Source organism: Onychomys torridus, chromosome 9 (assembly GCF_903995425.1).
Source record: "Onychomys torridus chromosome 9, mOncTor1.1, whole genome shotgun sequence".
Taxonomy (NCBI): Eukaryota; Metazoa; Chordata; class Mammalia; order Rodentia; family Cricetidae; genus Onychomys; species Onychomys torridus.
Window position 1 is genome coordinate 5,903,691 of NC_050451.1, and position 20,005 is coordinate 5,923,695.

General features: G+C 44.9%; 1 protein-coding gene across 1 annotated transcript in view; it reads left to right on the plus strand.

Moving 5' to 3' along the window:
* The window catches only part of Ercc6 (ERCC excision repair 6, chromatin remodeling factor), a 75,892-nt gene that overhangs the window by 45,346 nt on the left and 10,541 nt on the right, over positions 1–20,005 (plus strand). The window contains exons 9-16 of the mRNA XM_036199750.1: positions 7,911–8,081; positions 8,703–8,879; positions 12,590–12,706; positions 15,076–15,171; positions 17,891–18,106; positions 18,429–18,539; positions 19,137–19,256; positions 19,673–19,767. Coding sequence (XP_036055643.1) covers positions 7,911–8,081; positions 8,703–8,879; positions 12,590–12,706; positions 15,076–15,171; positions 17,891–18,106; positions 18,429–18,539; positions 19,137–19,256; positions 19,673–19,767 — 1,103 coding nt within the window. The remainder of the gene's footprint in view (positions 1–7,910; positions 8,082–8,702; positions 8,880–12,589; positions 12,707–15,075; positions 15,172–17,890; positions 18,107–18,428; positions 18,540–19,136; positions 19,257–19,672; positions 19,768–20,005) is intronic.

Here is a 20,005-nt window from a genome sequence, read left to right on the forward strand (position 1 = left end):
TGGAGTCCCTCAGATAAGCTGAGTTGGAACCTCGCTTACTGTAGCCAACTCCCTTTGCCCAGGATTTCAAAAGATAAGTAGAAAACAAATTGAGTTGAGAGAATTAGGAAAATAGGGCAAGTGCTGTGCTTTAAAAGAAACGATTTTAGCAGTAGGAAAACGGAAATGGTTTAAGTTGTTGTCTAGTCAAACTCTCAGCTGCTAACTAGTTCCCCCACGTGAAACGTTTCTCCTTTGTCGTTTTCCTCTTACTTGACATCTCTTTTTTTTTGAACTGAGGATCGAACCCAGGACCTTGTGCTTGCTAGGCAAGCACTCTACCACTGAGCTAAATCGCCAACCCAACTTGACATCTCTTAATGTCATATGCTGCAAACTCGTATAAAGAGTAGTAGTCTTCATGCACACCACATATATTGACTAACTAGTGGAAACATGCCTGTTGGAAAAGCTTGGGTCCCCTATTTGTCTGCTGGGCAGAACCTTAGGGGTAATGTTCACCTTGGCTCACAGTAGTTGCAGCTTCTTTGCTGGTTTCCTTTGTGGTGTGGTTTTTTGAGATAGAGTCTTGTTTTGAAGCCTTGGCTGGCTCGAACCTGTGACCTCCCTGCTTTCCCTCCTTCATGCTGGGGTTTTCCCTGCTAAGGGAGTTTTACCCACATTCATGGGCATGCACATGGCTGTTGCTCTTTTTTTTTTTTTTTCTTCATTGCTTTTCATTACAGTTTATGGTTCTCTTTTTTTTTTTTTTTTTTTCTAACAGAAAACAATTGTAGATGAGTTAGTAAATATTTATTTGTGGAACAACTATAAATGTTGTATTCCAGGTGTTTCATATTGTTAGGTCTCAGGAAAAAAGAGGCTGTGATGTTTTTAATTAACCTTGAAAAGCTAACTCTTTTCTTGGGGAAAGAACATCCATGAAAGATAATGAAAGAAGGCAGTTTGTGGTGCTTATCCCCTCCCCCCCCCCCCCCACACACACAAAACGCACAGTGGGTGGTGGCGTAATTAGCGCTGTGCTGAAAAGCTTATTTAACGATTAAGGAGCTTCCTTTCAGTTTGCTGGAAGATGTGTAATGAGACATTGCCTGTATTCTGGAATAACTATCACTGTCTCCCACCTTCTCCTGACTGGTAGGGTCTAGAGATTTGTGGACATTTTAGATAATCCAGAGTTTTGTCTCATTTTGATCAACTCATGCCACCAGAGTCCTAGGAATGCAAAAACAAAAACCAAACACCCATCTCCTAAAGTTTCAGGAAGATAAGGTTTGTTTACCACAGCAGGGTTTGAGCTGCACACCTGCTGTCGTGGAATTGAAATTGCTTGTTTATTTGGCTTCTCTGAGCCTGGTGATCTGTAGAGTGGGAGTTCTGATGATTTTATGAAGGTGTATTGGGTTGATATACATGCATGAAGGACATTGTATGTTCCTTGATAACAGTTACTCAGTTATTTTCTTGATAGGAACATAGCATATCTCAGGTTTAGATCTTATGGTTGTGAAAGATGGCCCTGCAGACCATTCAGTATACATTCTAGATAGGAAAATTCATACTTTTCTTATCATAATGTTCACGGCCAATGTCTGGATTTTTTTTCTCATGTCCTACATAGAAAGAATGAATTAGGATGTTACTGTTCTTCTTGGAAAGTACAAGGTTAGGGCTGGTTCAAAAGCAAATTGCAGCTGTACTTGGCCATCGGATGAAACTGCTGACTGGCATTCTTTAAAAAGACCTGTCATCTGGACCCAGACCTTGGATTTAAAAAGTGGGAAGGGAGGCTGCTGAGAGAGTTCAGTGGGTAGAGTGAGTCCATACAGGGTTAGTGATCAGGGTCCATCCCTGGACCTCACAAGGTGGCAGGAGAAAACCAACTCCAGAGAGGTGTCCCCTTACTGCTACATGCATGCTGTGGCAACACATTCAACTATATAGACAGACAGACAGACAGACACAGACACAGACACACACACACACACACACACACACACACACATATAATGAGACCATTAACTGTGCAAAAAGAAGGAAAAATCAAAGGAATGCGTAAGAATGGGAAGAGTGGCCATGTGCCCCTTCAAGCATGCTGAACATTTCAGACCCCTTCGAAGTACATGATTATAAAGCAAAGCGTGGTGTTTCCTGTGAACTTCTGAGTTGCTGTAGCACCTGATCCGAGAAGCCACGGATGCTCGGTTGGTTCTGTGAGGTGTACTGTAAAATTACGTTGCTGGAGCCCTTTTTTCTTCATTGTCAGCACAAATCCTTGTTTATTAAAGATTTAGCTTGAAGGAAATTTTAATTAATTACAGGTGCAGTAAATCCTGCCTGGGAAGCTGCCGCACCGTGTTTACTGTGAATGGCCTTCATGTGCCTGTGCTGCACTGTTCTCCCCGCTGCCTGACAGTGTGATTTATGGCTGTTGTTTCTACCAGTCCACTGTTTGCCCTCTAGGAGGGATTGGTCTCCTGAGCCTCCATAATAACGGCAGCACTTCCTCAGACATCTTTTAATGACAACAGCACTACATTCAGTAAGTCAGGCTAATTGCAGATGTACCCTATTAATTGCAAAAACTAGGAGAGGTTACATATTTTACAAGCTTTTAATTTGAAACCGCCCGAGATGATTTGTCTTAAGTGTTTGGATTGAGACGTCCATAATATTCAACAATTCACCACTATTGAAACTCCAGTCCAGGCAGTTGCAGAATTCTGAGAGTGAATCAGGTGAACATCAGTAGTCATAAATGGATTGTTATGCAGTGGAGAGTGTGTTTTCATTGTGGACATTTTGTACGCCTTGTTCTTTCTGTAAAGCATCTTCTTAATTCTTTATAATTATTATACATCTTTGTGAACACAGTAGAAGTAGGAATTCTGTGGCTCTATAGGTAACATGTAGAATGCCCCACATAAGTTCTTAAACAATCACAAGAAGCTACACACTGCTCCAGTGGCATACATTTAGCAGGCTCAATGTCTCGTTAGCTTAACTATGATAAAGCTTCTAGCTGCATCAAGTGATTCCAAGAACTCGGTTTTGGGATTGGGCAGTTTTTGGGTGACTGTGGTGAGCCTGTGAACCTGCCTTTGCTGGTTTAGTCAAACAGAGTCAATGAATGTTTCATAAATGTGAGTGGTGGTTCAGCTCCCACGCCTATTTCAAGCCCCAGGCAACTGTAATGGTTTTCTTTCCTGTCTCTCTGTGTATATGGCTGACACCTGGATGGCAGTCAGTCACAGAGTATCCACTGCTGTCACCCCATGCTCTTCCTGCTCTCCCTCCTAGAGTGATGCAGGGATAGACCTGGGGTGCCTGCCTGCCCAGAGTAGAAAATGTGGATTTGGAGGAACTGAGGGAGTTAGCTCTCAGGTCTCAGAGTTACTGGGTTCATGGTGAGGCTGGGAAGTGGTGTCTGCTCCTTCCATGGTTCCTTTTCTGCACTGAGCACTAGCAGCTGAAGGAGGGGCCCTCTTGTCAAGGAGGTGGGACCAGGGTGAGTCTTAGTTCTCTGCCCATGTTTTCAAGGCTGTCCACCGCGATAATTGACTTATTCATCAGAATATCAAACTAGGGAACTGTTTCAATAAAGTGGTGTAGTATTGTACATTAGACATTGAACTTTTCAATGTGGCAAAGCAGTAGTCACGATAATAATATGGGTCACACTCTTGAGCCCTTACTGTGTCTTTGGCTTATAGTCTAAAAAGCAATTTTTTCAGCTCCTTGAATGCCTTGTAAGTTATGGCACATGAGCAGATAATTTCCCACTTCAGTTTCTCTTCAGTCCTCTGTACTCTTTTACACTTTACCAGACACACATGAACACACATATGTATTATCTACATACCTTGTTTGAAACTAGGTCTCACTGTGCAGCTGAGGATGGTCTTGAACTTCTGACTCTCCAGCCTCCATCCCCAGTGCTGAGATTACTGGTGTGCACCAACCAAGCCCAGTTTATTCAGTTTTGGAACTTGAACCCAGGGCTTTGTGTATGTTAGGCAAGCACCCACCAGCCGAACTACTTGCCCACCCCACATAAATTGTTTTCATTTGCGTGTGTGTGTGTGTGTGTGAGAGAGAGTGAGCTTGCACCTGTGCCTTGGTGCTGTGTGTGGAGGTGAGGACAACTTGTGGGAGTTCTCTTTCTGCCTTGTGGATTTGGGGAATTGAACTCAGGGTGTCAGTCTTAGTAGCAAGCACCTTTACCCACTGAGCCATCCTCTTCCCTTTGTTTGAGCAAGGGTTTTGCTATACAGTGCAGGCTGGACTTGAACTTGTGAGCATCATGCCTCAGTCTCCTAAGAGTTGAGATTACAGATGTGTGCCATCATGCCTGGCCTAAGAAATTGTAAATTCCCAGTTTCTTAAAATGACATTAATAAAATTAGCTCTTTTGGAAGATTTTTGAATTATAAACAAGGTGTGAGTGTTATTAGACTTTCTCATATTCAGCTATTGATGTATTCCTGTGAGAAATCCTATGAGGGTGGCATCTTGCTCGGCTTATCTTTATCTGTAAAGTAATAGCTGTAGCTTGGGGTCTATCTGCAGTTCTGTCGGTTTGGAGAGCTGGGTTCTGCTGCTTACAGCACCAGTCGGACCAGTGTGAAGAACCTGTGGCACTTGGGACGCCCTGTGTGAGGTAATTTGCAGTCCTTCTGCTCCCGAGCTAGTCTGATTTTTCTTGTGCCCATTCTCTTTTGAATCATTCATTTTTGTGACTCATTTTGAGGTTTTCTGGTATGCTGTTAGTGGTGTTGCATTCTTTCCACAAGTGACATTTTTTTAAGCTGCAAACTGAGTCCGTTCTTTGGTTTGTCTTTTCAAAGAGTTACTTGTTTGTTCTGTCCATTGTTATTTTGGCTTTCTTGGAAACAGGATCTGATTCTGTACGTCTGGCTGGCCTGGGACTTCCTATGTAAACCCTCTGCACTCTGAGTGTTGGGCTGAAGGTGTATGCTGTCACACCCAGCTAGCTCTGTCTGTCCCCGGTATTTTCTCTACCAGTCACTGGCTTTTCCTCTTTGCTGTCATTTTCTGTCCCTTGCCCACTGAGTTGCCCATGCATCCGAGTTTGTGTTTTCCAGGAGTGTGCACGTGAAGGATGGGGTGCTCTGTGTGTCTGAGCTGCCGTGCTGGCTATGACAAGGAGCCGGACAGCATGCTCAGCTCTCCTGTCCTCCGTTTGAAGCTTCCGTTTGCTTGGCTCATTGCTTGTCTGTGAGAAGGTTCCAGACCAGGGATTCCAGGAGCTGTCCTGGTTGCTTTGGGGGCTCTGTCCATATTTGTTACAGTGTTTTATGTAGGGAAAGTTTTGTAGTCTTCTTTTTTAATGTGTCCTTCCCTTTTAAGAGATAAAATAAATGGTATCAGTTATTTTATTGCAAGTTCTGTCCTCTTTTATTTGCATTTCCTTGGCGTGTCTTTACTAAGTCCCAGGTGTCCCGTGTCATCTGGTTTAGGTGTCCTTTAAGCTCCAGGCTGTGTTTTTGTCATCCTTCCTCAAGTGTGCGCATGCATGAGAGGCACATGGAGGGCAGAGAATAATTACTCGTCAGACGACACAGCTCTCCTTCCACCGGGGTGGGGGTCACACTCAAGTCACTAGGCTTGTTGGCAAGCGTCTTTACTCACTGAGTTGCCTCACTAGCCCAAGACCTTGTCTTTAAAGAAAAGGTGGATACTAGCTAACAAGGAGGACCCAGAGAGGGATGCATGGATAGCCTGGGAAGGGGAAATAGATGAGATCTCCTGAGTAAACTGGGGGTGAGGGGTGGGCAATGGAGGGTAGGGGATAGGAGATGAGAACATAAGGGACGGAGTAGGAGAGCAATGAAAGAGATACCACGATAGAAGGAGACATCATGGGGATAGGGAGAAACTGGGTGTTAGCAAAGTTCCCAGGAATCCACAAGGATGACCCCAGCTTAGACTACTAGCAGTAGTGGAGAGGATACCTGAGCTGGCTTACCCAGGTAATCAGATTGGCAAACCCCCTAACTGTCTTCATAGAGCCTTCATCTAGTAACTGATGGAAGCAGATGCAGAGATCCACAGCCAAACACCAGGCTGAGCTCCAGGAGTCCAGTCAAAGAGAGAGAAGAGGGATTCTATGAGCAAGGGGCATCAAGATCATGATGGGGACACCCACAGAGACAACCAAATCAAGCTAGTGGGAACTCATGAACTTTAGACCAAGAGCTATGGAGTCTTCATGGGACCGGACTAGGGCCTCTGCATAAGTGAGACAGTTGGGTAGCTTGATCTGCTTAAGGGCTCCCCTGGCAATAGCATCAAGATCCATTCTTGGTGCATGGGCTGGCGCTTTGGAGCCCATTACCTTGCACAGCCTTGATGTGGGGGGAGGGGCTTGAACCTGCTTCTACTGAATGTACCAGGCTCTGCTGACTCCACATTGGAGACCTTGCCTTTTTGTAAGAGGGAATGGGGGGGGGGGGGTTGGGGAGGCTGGAGGAGTGGGAGGAGGGAAGAGGGGGGACTTGTGATTGGTATGTAAAAAGAATAAAAATTTTCTTAATTAAAAAAAAAAGAAAGAAAAGGTAGACAGTGCCTGAAGAACAACACTGGAAGTTGTCTTCTGGCCTCCATATTGTGTGGACACACACACACACACACACACACACACACGGCAGTGTCTGGAAAGGGTGGAGGTTTGGGTTTGGGTCCACTTTTATATTCATTCCCCTGATTTCCCTCCAGGTTTTATAAATTAAACAGGAATTACAGTAATACTTAAAATATACCCCTTTTCATTATTTAAAAGTATTCTGTATTATACTTCATGTATTAATGGTTTTTTTAAGGAAATGATATGCATGTAGTACAGAATTTTCACCCTTAAGTTTTCTTTTGTGATATGGTAAGCAGCAGTGCAGCCTGGATCTGGCTGGTGTTGCTGTGGAGTGCTTGTCCTTCCGACACCCAGATCTGCGGGACCAGATCCCCGCCAGAGTTTCCATGTGTAGAGGAGAGTTCATGGTGGTCACTGTCCTTGCTCCGGGAGCGGTGTGAGCATGCTTTCTGTAGGGAGCACCACCCTGGCCCCTCTGCCCTAGCAGGTTTCTGTGAGATACCCCATCTTTAGCAGTGTGCCTGGCTTCCAAGTGACCTGACTCAAGCCCAGATCAAGCAGGTCTCCAGGTTTTGACCTTTCCCTGCTAAGAGTTATGTATCTCTCTGTTTTCTGACCTTTGTAGGTCTCAGAAGCGATGTTTGTTGTGGACTGTTTCCTCGGAAGGAAATCTTTTCCTTATGTTCTCATGCCTAGACTTTCTCTCTATTATTCTTTCCTTTTAGGGTTCCGTCATCTAGGCAGGTGTGTTTGGAATAAGGCCTTTTCGTGTTTTTGCTTGACATTTGGAATGCTTTTCTCCACAGATTCAGGTCTAGTTATGTGGGATTTTTTTCTATTATTCTTCTAAGTTATTGCCCTTACATCTTTTCTGCCTCACCTCATACCATTCAGTATGTCTTTTGTGTTCAGTGTTTTCCTTCATTTTCTTGCTTTTCTTATAAAAATAATCATTCTTCATCAACTTTGTTTTTAACATGTAACAGGGACAGACACAAAGAATAATGTAGAAAAGTAACAACTGAGTAAATGGTTACATTATTACAAGCTACCTTTTTTGAGGGCTCCACTTCAGTGTGTTTACTGTTTTGCAGGTTAACCAAATGCAAAGCACTGATGTGTGTTAGTAGATGGTATGTGTGGTTGTATATTCTTATAGTGTGGTTTAGGTGGTCTCATGCTAATCCAAATCTAACCTTTAGATTGTCATTTTAGGTCATGTTTGTTTTTCCTTTTTTCTTTTTCTTTTTTTCTTTTTTGCTTCTTACTTAAATCTGCCCTTCTGATGTTGTCGTTATAGGAGAAGTTGATCCGAGATATTGTTCATTGTCATGGAGTTTTGATAACCTCTTATTCCTACATCCGACTGATGCAAGATGACATTAGCAGACATGACTGGCACTATGTGATCTTAGATGAGGGACACAAGATCCGAAATCCAAATGCTGCCGTCACCCTTGCTTGCAAACAGGTGTGGTGCTTATGTGGGGGTTTAGACGGGCGGTGGTACTTAATTTTAGAATAGGCTGTTTGCTTTATGAACACACTTACTGAATTCTGCCTTAATGCAGAAAATTCTTTATGCCTGTCCTTTGTGATTTTCATTGTTTAGCTCTTTTATAAGGCTCAGTTGTGGGCTGGAGAGATGGCTCAGCGATTAAGAGCCCTGGCTATTCTTCCAGGGGTCTTGAGTTCAATTCCTAGCAACCACATGGTGACTCACAACCATTTGTAATGAGATCTGGCCCCCTCTTCTGGCAGGCAGAACACTGTATACATAGTAAATAAATAAATCTTAAAAAAAAAAAACAACCAAAAACCAAATAAGGCTCAGTTGTTAGAATGTAGCCACACCCAACACTAACATGGTGTTTGTCTTGAACAGTAAGAAAGAATTCTTCCAGTGTTTTCATTCATATGCAGTTAGAAAATTGGACAAAATATCCACCATTTGGGAGGACCAAAATAATGGACAAACAGAAGTGACGACTAAATGTGCTAAGTCACTATTATTTGGGAGTGCTTTGGGTTGGATGGTATTCGTGTGTTAACAAAGTTGGGTTCGTAAAAGGCTGTCTCATTTCCCCACTAGTTCCGCACGCCTCATCGGATCGTCTTGTCTGGCTCACCGATGCAGAATAACCTCCGAGAGCTGTGGTCACTCTTCGACTTCATCTTCCCGGGAAAGCTAGGCACATTGCCTGTGTTTATGGAGCAGTTCTCTGTCCCCATCACTATGGGGGGCTATTCCAATGCTTCCCCTGTACAGGTAGTATGCTAGGCGGTGACACCTTTGGCATTTCCCCACATTGACAATGTGAGGGAAATGGGTTGGCTTATAAATTGGTGTCTAATAAAAATAAAAAATTGTCTTTACTCATTAGATTGTATTTTTGCAGATAAGGTTTTAAAAATATCAAATACACCATTTACTAAATGAAAGCAGTAGGCTAAAATTTCTCTTTTCACAGTAGGAATGAAATGGTTTCACTGTTGGCTTTTCCTGGGAAGTGGCTCTCAGATGGGAAGTTTGAAAATAGTTTGGAAGTGATCATAAGAGCAGTGAGAAATTATGAAAAAGATGGATCAGTTCTGGGCGGTGTGCACTGCAGTGCCCACCAGGGCAGTGTGCCTTTCACAGTGGGAAAGACACAGGCGTTCTGTCCGGGTCAGGGCTGACGGTGAGCACTGCGGTGCTCTATGGCTGGGCCAGGGGAAGAGCCTGCTGGATTGTGCTGGAGGGTTTTGTTCTTCGTCTCCTTAGCTGGGGGTGGGAAAGCTGGAACTCGGGGCCTTAGTTAGTTAAAGGGAGTTAGTGGTTGCTGAGGGGCAACAAGAAGGTATTTGGGCCAGCAGATAGAAGATGGCAGTTCTCGGAGTTGCTTGGGCTGCAAGGAGTCATGAGGAGGCTGGCGTTAGAGGACTTGGGGCTTTTGAGATGGAAGTGAGGAACTAGACCAAGACTTAGGTGTGGTCAGAGAACAATGTGGTAGGGATAGGAGCTCCAGGTGGCATTTTAGGCAGGGTAAGCAAGATGCTGATGGGATAAAGGAAACAGGCTTGGGCTTCTGTGCCCGGCTGAGGCTTTATGCCTAGGCCACAAGTAGTTTGGGTTATTATAGACTCTCAGGGGGTGGTGCTCTCCTGAGGGCAGTCTGTGACCTATGGGAGCAGGCTCCAGCCTTGGAGTGAGATAGGGTACCTGGGCATGCCTGTTCAGATAGGGTGCACCTCCTGGGTCCTGGCTGGGCCAAGAATAAAGTCCTCCTCCAAAGATACATGAGCTTGTGTTTTAAAGTATGTAATTACAAAAACAGTTTCTTCCTTTAAAACAAGAGGCTTGTCTAAACCAATAATCTCTTTATCTTTTGTCACTAAATGGCTATTAATGAACTTGTAAGTGCTCCCTTCCCTGAATCTGTGCTGTGTCCTTTGTTTATGTTGTTGTTATTATTTTAAACTGAAGATGAAGTTGGAAGAACTGTCATAAAGAATCCCTCCATGTACTTCACCCAGATGTAGCATCTCACTAATGTTTCAGAGCATTTGCCTTAACCTTGCCCCGCAATACATACACTAGTATACAAATGAATTCTTTTTAGAAATGGATCACTTGAGAATACGTTCAAGCATGGTATCTATTCTCCAACTCCTTCAGTGTGGGTTTTGGGGTGGATCTATTTTGTTTTGTTCTTTTGAGGTTTTAATTTTATCTGTATGAGTTTTTGCCTGCGTGAATGTATTTCACCTGTGTGCAAGTGTCCAAAGGGGCTGGAAGAAGGCATTGGATCCCCTGGAACCAAAGCTATAGACAGTTGTAAACCATTGTATGACTACTAGGATTTAAACCAGGGGCTTGTGGAAGGGCAGCCAGTGTCTGTTAGGTGCTGAGCCATCTCTCCAGCCCTTCAGCAAGCCTTTTAAAAGCAGTGGCAGCCACTTACATGCCCACAATGATGACACCCATCAGGAGGCAGGACAGTGTTCAGTTTCTAGCCTGTTCTTCACATTATGCCAGTGGTGTCCAGTCTCTCTGCCCCTTTATCTGTTCTTAATGAGGAACATTTCTAAGCATCGTTGCCTTGATAGTTATGAAGGCTATAGGCCTGTTACTTGTGAACTATACCCTCCTCTTGGGTTTGTCTCACATGGCTTCCACATCGGGTTCAAGCTACATATTTCTCAGTATGTAGAGTCTCTTGCTTTGTCCTATTACTGAAGACTGCTTGGTAAAGTTGTTTAGGCCAGATTTCTAAACTCTGGATTTAATATTTCTGATTGGGAATTAACAAGTCTTTTGTGGAAAGATATCCTGAGAACAAGAGCATATAGTGTGTTTCTTGAAATCTCAGAAGTTTGTATGCAATAATACTTCCTTGTGTATAGGAGATACATTCAAAGACATCTGGCAAGTGCCTGGAATTATGAAGACTACCTGTCTCTTCTTTGAGCCCCATGGTACAGGACAGGCAGTCTGATAACTGAACTCACTGCTGATGACTGATGGGTGGGTGTCATACACAGTGGGATACACTGGGCAGAGGAATGGTTCGTGTCTTGGATGGAACAGAGCAGAGCTATACAAGATTTTATTAAACTATGTAAAGAACGCAGAACTAAAACTAGTGAATTGTTTTCCTTCTGTAATTTTCCATGTAATATTTTTGAGTAGCAGTTGGCTTTACAGAAAGCAAAACTGGGTAAGAGGAAATTGCTGAGCATGTTGTTCTTAGTTCTGAATGGCAAGCTCTGAATGTGAAAGGGGCATTGCTTTTATTTACTCTTCTTGCTTAAGGCCATGTTTTCTATATGCTGTTGCCTCCTGTGAAGATAGTCTGCTCACAGGTAATTATGGGTCAGGCTGGGGCTAACATGATGGGAGGTGACTGGAGACTAGAAGCCTCCCTAGAAATCCAGGGGCATACCACAAGGAGAATGTGGTAAGGGACATCTAGAACAAGGCAGTGAGGCTGTCACTATAGGAGATGTCATATCCAGCTCTGAGAGCAGAAGTTGTCAGTTTAGACTGTTGGTGTCCTCGGTATTGCCTGTGTTTTAAATTACTCATGCCTGTTCACACAGCACCTGCATGAAGACAGGTACACACGCGATGCAGATGTGAGTGAGGAGTGCTTAGGGTCTTTCCAGATGTTTTTAACAGTTAATGTTAACTTGAACTTTTCAGTGTTTACTATGCCCAGTCTTCTCCTAAAGATAAATTTCTTACCTTTAAATTTTAGATTTTGCTTCTTCTATGAAATGATACTTTACTAAATTGTTAAACCTATTTTGAATTTTTTAAAGTATCAATAATTAATTGAAGCCTTTGCTTGCCTGTAAGTGAATTACAGAGGGTGTGGCTTCCTGAGCTGTGGGTCTTTGTTTTTCTGTGCACAGTTAATACCCTCTCATGTGGCCATGTCCATTATGGAGCCATATGCTCCATTTTAGGCCAGAGTGACCTTTCATTTCCAGGATCATAGGACTCCTCTTGAACTTATTCCCCGAAGCCTAATCGCCCCTTATTAGCTGGGGCTCTCACTGCTCTAGCCTCCCCACACTTAGCTTTTGATCTCTGCCCTTGTGAGAGGCCAGTTCCCTTGTAGCTTTTGGAGAATACAAGATTATAAATAGGGATTTGTTTGAAACTAGTTTTTCCCCTAGAGGATGGTCAGTAACCAAATAAATCTCTACTTTCAGACCTAGCTAAATAGTACAGTAATAATTAAAACAAGTATAGAAGAGGAGCTAAAGCATGGTTAAACAGGTTTTCTCTTGTGTTATTTTGGCTAATGAGGTAATTTTTTTTTCTGATGTTAATTTGAGAGATGTCACCCCTGGAGCATGTAGAACTAACTAACTTGGCTTTTTCTAAGTTGAATTATACCTGTTGATCATTCTTTAACTTTTAAGACATGGAATCAATTGGGAAAAACAAATGGATTCCCTAAGCTAATATCTTTCTTTCTTCTATTAAAGGTTAAAACTGCCTATAAGTGTGCATGTGTCTTAAGAGACACCATTAACCCCTACCTACTGCGGAGAATGAAATCAGATGTCAAGATGAGCCTTTCTTTGCCAGATAAAAATGAACAGGTCTGTGAATTTAGGAGGTGACCAAGCATTACTCAAGCATGTGTGTGTCTGTGTAACTTACCAGGTCTATAGCTCTGGGCTGTGGACAGCCTGGTCTGCTAATCACTGTACCCATTTTTGGTATCTTCCTGGCTTTACGTTGCTCTAGTTCACAGGCTTTGGTTTCCCTCTGTTAACACGTGGGCCTAACCCTACAACTACTTGAAAATATTTCCATGTTTTTTTAAGCCCTTGATGCATTCCTGGGACACAGCAATGGGAAGGGCAGTCTCGTTACCATAAACCTCGTAGGGTCACAAATAAGTAAGGTGGGGATTATGTGGGTGTTTTCACTAAGTCGGGGAGAAGACACATTGAAGGAGTAGGCTTTTTCTAATGGATGGTCAGAGGAGACCTTTGACCCTCTAATCGTGCTGAGGCCTAAGGAAGGTCAAAGAACGAGTTGTTTGGGATCTAGAGAAAGAACATTGCAGGTGATGGGTAGGGCAGTGTATTGATACTTGTGGGCCAGCAGGGGTGCCAGGGTGGCTGAAGCTAGAAGCAAGAAAGAGTGTAGCTAAGGAGGTAGTCACATGGCCACTTAGAGGTCAGATTTGGGGTTCTGCTGGTCATGAGAAGGACCGGTTTTACTCTTTATGAATATATTCCTGAGAATATACTATGGAAGAGGTTGATGGCATCTGAGTTGGTGTTACAAGCATGACACTGAATCCATATCATGGTGTTATCTTAATAGATGACTGCTCAGGGCCTTCAAGTTAAACGAATTGTAGATTTTTATGTTGAAGGATCCCAGACATCTGTCACCAAGGCCACTTTCATCCCTGCTTCTTTCTTCCCCCATATCTCAGCTTATTTTATCTTTGTGTCTTCCCAAGCCCTTAGACAGTGAGATGGGTCTGCTGTGATACAGGCTTCCAGAGGACAGCCAGTTGATGAGTTGAATTTAGCATATGCTGAAGTACTTAGGCAAGGTCCACTGACATCAGAAGTTGAAAGATGGGAGAAGGTTCTAGGCTGGTCGTAGTTAACAGTGAGCTGGGAAGATGTTTCAGTTCTGAGCAGAGACTGGTTTGCCCAAAGAGCATGTGGAGACCAAGCAGAGAAGCAGCTGCTCTCCTCAGCAGCATCAGAAGAGAGCGCAGGAAAAAAAAAAGCAGCTAGCTAGGAAGATAGAAGCCCAGGCCAACAGGCCGAAGTGAGCTAGGAGGCAGGGCTGGAGCTGCAGAGTGGAGGACAGATAGCTGAACTGGCAAGGGCCTGGTGCACTTAGCAGCTCTGAAGTCAATTCCGATGCTCTGGGGCATTTCCAGTGGCTTGCACCAGATGCTGCCATGGGCAGAGCCTGGCAGGTAAAGCTGTCCCATGTTTTCTCAGGATGTCCCCCTTTTCTGTAGAGAGCCTGTGGGTAGGGGATATCCTGAGGAAGGCAGGTAGATGTGACAGGTAGGTGTTCAGATCCAGTGCTAAGGTTGAAGGATTGGCCCTGCATTGGACTGTCTTGTTCACTTTGATGAGGTAGATGCAAAAGTAGAGCCATTTTAGGGATGGGAACCAAACCCCTATGGATATGGATTCTGGTAGCTTCAAGTTTGGTTTTGTTGTTTTTGATTTGTCTGCTTGTTTGTGTGTAGATGTTGGGACAAAGATGGCCGGTAGATGAGTGGCTTAGGAAGCCCCAGGGCATTGGCACCGCTATTTGGGCTTTTAGATGGTGTTAGACAGTGTGTGAGAGGTGTCTCTTGGGGCAGACAGTGGTAGGCTGCTGTGGGATTGGGACTGCTGCTGGGCACGGGCTGTAAAGCAGTCAAGGTGGGCGGGTGACTTGATTGGCTCTGGGAGCTTGTGGGGCAGATGGGGATGATGGTGCACATGGTAGTACAAGGATAGTTAGAAAAACATCCCGTGGGAGCATGGTGGGCTGGGAAGAAAGTCAGTCTTGAGGTGGAAGTGGTAGACTTAGAGAGAAGGGACTGAAAGGCAGGAAGTGGGCAATGTGATGGCGTGGAATAATCAAACCCAGTGGGCTGGGAGGGTAAGGGCTGCTGTTAGGGCCCGGTAAATGTGGTTCCAGGTGAGGTCAAGACTTCTGCAAAGTCAGCCAAGCAGCTGACCTCGGGGAGAGTCTCTCGTCACATTGAGCTGAAATGAAACATGGCTGCCACCTGGGTCCTGAGACTGCCTATGAGCAGGAAGCTGGTCTAGAGGGGCTGCTGAGTGACAGGCTGGACCTAAATGGATGATATGGAAAAGGGAGAAGTCTCTTTAGCTGAGAGATGTATAGTTGTAGTTAAAATTGTGTACATTGTACTGTTTTTCTAGGGAATCTTACTGATAGTTTATTTATGTTTCTTTCCTTTCCCTTACAGGTCTTATTTTGTCGTCTAACTGATGAGCAGCATAAAGTCTACCAGAATTTCATTGATTCCAAGGAAGTTTACAGGATTCTCAATGGAGAGAATCAGGTCAGCCAAAGAGCAGACACCAGAGATCTAAGTTGTTACCAAGGAGGGTGGGGCAGGAAGAGAAGCTGCAGTTTAGAATGTGCCAGGCTTCTTATGTCATGCCACCTTGGTTCACTCCCCTGCCATCTGTGGAGTGGCTACAGGGTCACTGGTACGAGGGTGGAGCCCTGAGCTAGGAAGCTGGACCCAAGGTGGGGATGTGACTGTGAGTCCTGCTACCTAAGGCTCTTAACCTGACAGGAGGGTGTCCAGCACTGTGCTGGGTTTTCCCAGAAATTGTGACCAAAATTACATTACCAGGGCATGGTCATGAAGATTTGTAGATTGTATCAGCTTCTCAGTGAGTCTCATGCAGAGTACTGCCATCTTCGAAACCAGATTTCTCAGGTTCTAACCCGACTGTTCCCAGTGTATGGAAGGAATTTATTTATTCATTCTCCTCTTTGGTACTGTGAAAGCACTTCCTAGTACTGTCCAGAATTTGACAATTTATGTAAATCATACAGATATGGAGTTTGGCTTTCTAGAATTCCTTGTCACTGTGGTGTGTCCCCAAGCACTTGACATGAGAATGTGATGCTGTGCCTGCACAATGGCAGGAACATCATGGACCAGTTGAGTCATGAGTACTGGAAGCCGGGTGTCCGAATTGTACCTAGCTGGAACATGCTGCCACTGAGTCAGGTGTTTTCTGTGTCCTTTGTGAAGACATTTTGGGAGAACTTTAACTGAATCTGCAGCCCTTCCTGAAGTGAGAGAGCTCATTACACCGGAGAGCATGCTGCTCATCTCTGCCATGGATTACAGGCCTGGTGTACTTGAATCCAGCACTGTGGTCTAGTTGGGAAGAACACTGGGAATGGACCCTGCAGGACTAGGAATTCTATGCAGAGTGTAGGGGGAAAGCCAGCCCGTTGGAGTATAGGGGCATACTGAAGAGGACCTTTTCACACATATCTATAGTGGCATTGTCAACATTCAGCATGGAGTGTGCATCTGTTCAGTGAGTGGTAGGTTTATAATAGATTAAAGCTGCAAATACCCTTGTACCCTTACATAGTTTCACTGACTTGACATGTAACTTTCCTAGGGCCAAGTAGACAAGTTCTTCTTTCTATTTATCCAGACAACGCAGTTTCCATGAGTGCTTTCCAAACAAGCCTTAGCAGTCCAGTGCATTTGGGTATTGTGCCTTTCCCCTAGCAGGTGCATGTTTGCATGCCCTTAAATGTATATACTGAGCCTTGCAACTATAATCCTTCCTCTGCCCCAATGTAGGTACATGTGAGTGTGTTCACAAGTCCACTCTGTCCTACTCCCAGGCTTTGAGGTAGACAGAGAGGGACTCACACCATGTGCCTGCCCCAGGCTTTGCTGTGGCCACCTGCTATCCTTACACTCAGGTGCCTGGACTTTGAGATTTAGATGTTTTGTCCTATTAATCATTTCTCAGCAGTTTCTTTCTTTCTTTGTTTTGTGACTCTTTAGAGAGTTTTGACCATGTTCCTGACTTGCTCAGATCTTCTATTGTTAGTATGACTGTTGTTTAGTTAAATCTACTATACTCTCTGAAAATTGGCTTAATTTATGATTTTTCCATTTTACTTAAACTTGCAAACCAGTCACAGCCTGAATCTTACCCCACTCCCAAGACAGGGTTTCTGTGTGTATCCCTGGTTGTCCTGGAACTCACTCTGTAGGCCAGGGTGGCCTCTGCCTGAATCATTGTTACACTTTCATAAGCACCCTGTGGCAGGGGCCAGACCTGGGGGCTGGGGCGAGCAAACCTCAGCCTCGAGTACCTTTCGGTTGCTGGACCCAACCCTGCACATCTCTTCTGATCGTGTATTTGTCATACATACTTGCTTTCTGATGCAGTAGCAGTAGGGAACTTCAGCCTCTGCCTCACACACTTAGCCACAGGGCTTTAGGGTACTTAGGTATGTAAGATTAGGAGATATTTGATAAGGCACGGATTGGTATGACATTTCTGGCCTGTGTTTCTAAGGTAACTTAGTTTTTTATGTCAGATTTACAGTGCTGTGAACTAAATGCCCTTTTTTTCTAGTGAGGAAATTGAATTATCACCAATGGACATGAGCTCTGGGGACAGTTCAGTCCACTGAAGTTGTTTTCTTCCAGGGAAGTTGTCCAGTCAGGGTAAGAACATGAGTGAAAGATAGTTCCTACAGCTTGTGTTAGTCAGTTTTCTGCCACTATGACAACATGCTTGGGAAGTCAGCTTAAAGGAAGGAAGGTTTAGGGCTCACAGGGCCAGGGTTCTAGCCTATGGTCACCTGGCTGTTGTTTCTGGCCCTTGGTGGAGCTGCAGGTCATTGCAGGAAGCACATGTGAAGGTAAAGCTGCTCACCTTGTGGTGGCTGGGAATTTGGGCTCTCAGAAAGGGAGCTGGGGACAAGGCCTACCTCCACAGGCCACTTCCTTCAACCAGTCCTGTCAATGGATCGTCAGTCTATTGAGCAGGTCAGAGCCTTCCTGGGCCAGTCACTTCCGAAAAGCCCCATATCTGAACACCGCCACACTGGGGACCAAGCCTTCAGTACAGGACATTTAAGGCCCAGACTTTTTCTCATAGTGTTGACATTAGAGAGGAAATCAACAAGCTGGTAAACATGACTCCATGTAACATGTCTTCCTCCCTTCCTGTTGTTTACACAGGGTAATCTGAGCTCGTGTGTCCTTGTTGTTTTAATCACAGATTTTCTCTGGACTGGTAGCTCTGAGGAAGATCTGCAACCACCCTGACCTCTTTTCTGGGGGTCCCAAGAATCTCAGTAGTCTTCCAGGGGACGAGCTAGAGGAAGATGAGTTTGGTTACTGGAAACGTTCTGGGAAAATGATTGTGGTTGAGTCTTTGCTGAAAATATGGCACAAGCAGGGCCAGCGAGTGCTGCTGTTCTCCCAGTCGAGGCAGGTGAGTGACAAGCTGCATCCAGCAAACAGTGCCACAGATAGGATGTCCCTGACAGTGGCCATCTGCCACGATGCCGAGGTGACAGCCCACAGGTCACTTCAGGACTGTGGGAGTCTGGCCATGGGAGTCTGGCATCCTAGTCAGGTTGGAATACTGACATCATAAGGACTTAGCAAAAATTCTTTTGTAGCAGTATTATTTCTCTTCCTCAAAGCAAGAAACACCTTGAGTACAGGCCCACTGGGGAAGGCAGACCTACACAGGAGAAGCACTCGCTTGGGGCACATTTGGTTTGCAGACTGTCTCCTTCATCCCTCAACAGATGCTGCACATACTGGAAATGTTCCTGAGAGCCCACAAGTATTCCTATCTCAAAATGGATGGGACCACTACCGTAGCATCAAGACAACCACTGATTACAAGATACAACGAGGTAACGAGGGGTGTGGCCGAGGAGGCAGGGGGTGACTGTGTGGAGGGGAAGGAATGCGCATGTCCACCCTCACAGCCCCTGAGAGATCTTTGTCTGCCTAAAGGGAAGGGGGACATCATCCTCTTGAGTGTTTTGTTTTGTTTGTTAGTTTTCTTTGAGACATGGTCTAACTATGTATCTCTGGCTGGCGTGGAGCTTACTAGGTAGACCAGGCTGCCCTCAAACTCACAGAGATCCACCTGCTTCTGCCTTCCAAATGTTGGGATTAAAGGTGTGTGCCACCAGGCCTGGTGACATTTTGCCTTTGACTGTGCACTTTAGGGCTTGAGAAGTGGGCATATGAGATTTAGAAATGAAATGTTGAGATCTGAGATCTGCTGAAACATGGCAGTGAGAGTGTCTGCATATGTCTGCACTTGACACAGTTATTAAAAAGTGTCAAGTAGGAGCTCTGAGATGAGAGCTTGTGTCCCAGAGGATTCTGGGACATGAAGTTTGGGTGTGTTGGTAACCACCAGAGCCTGTGGTAGGACTGTGTGGGGAGTGCAGAGCTGTAGCAGTTCTCAACTGTGCCCACTGTTTGGATCTTTCCTGTAGGACACATCCATCTTTGTCTTTCTTCTGACCACACGGGTGGGTGGCATAGGAGTGAACCTGACCGGGGCCAACAGAGTCATCATCTACGACCCTGACTGGAACCCAAGCACCGACACACAGGTCTGTCATTTCCACGAAGAGAAGGTGCCTGCAGAAAGGCAGCTTGCTGTTTTCATCAGTAGCTCTAATGTTATACCGGGCTTAAGTACATCTGCATTTTGGTCCCATTCTGTTGTCTGGAGTGAAGGAACACACAGTCACTCATCCGGATGGGAGAGTCCTCAGCTGTTTACCCACAGCACCATGTGAGCCGTGCTGTGAAAGGGGCTCACACACCGTCGGATGACCTTTCAGTCACGCCATTTTGGTTCTCTCTTTGTAGCCTGACTGTTCGTCCACCTACATAGGCCTCAAGTGGACGTTTCTTCTCAGATGGGATTTGAACTGGGGGCTGGAAGGCAGTCATCAGCTGCTGCTTTCTCTTGTTGGCCCTTGGTCTGGAAGGGCCCTTGTTAATGTACCTCTCTCTGCCTCAGGCCCGGGAGCGAGCGTGGAGGATAGGTCAGAAGAAGCAGGTAACTGTCTACAGGCTTCTGACAGCTGGCACCATTGAGGAAAAGATCTACCACCGGTCAGTACACATGACTCGGAGCCTCAAGCTCCTAACCTAGAGCTTTCACCAAGAAGGGTTGTTACTATTTCAGGTGTTGGTTCGAAAGAGTCTTTCATTTTAGAGGAGTAATTTCTATAACCTAAGGGGTGTCACGGACAGTTTTGTGGTTTTATTTTGTCTTTGCCTTTAAAACATATTTTGAGCCATTACTTTTTTGTTTCTTTGTTTTGTTGAGGCAGATTCTCACTGTGTATCT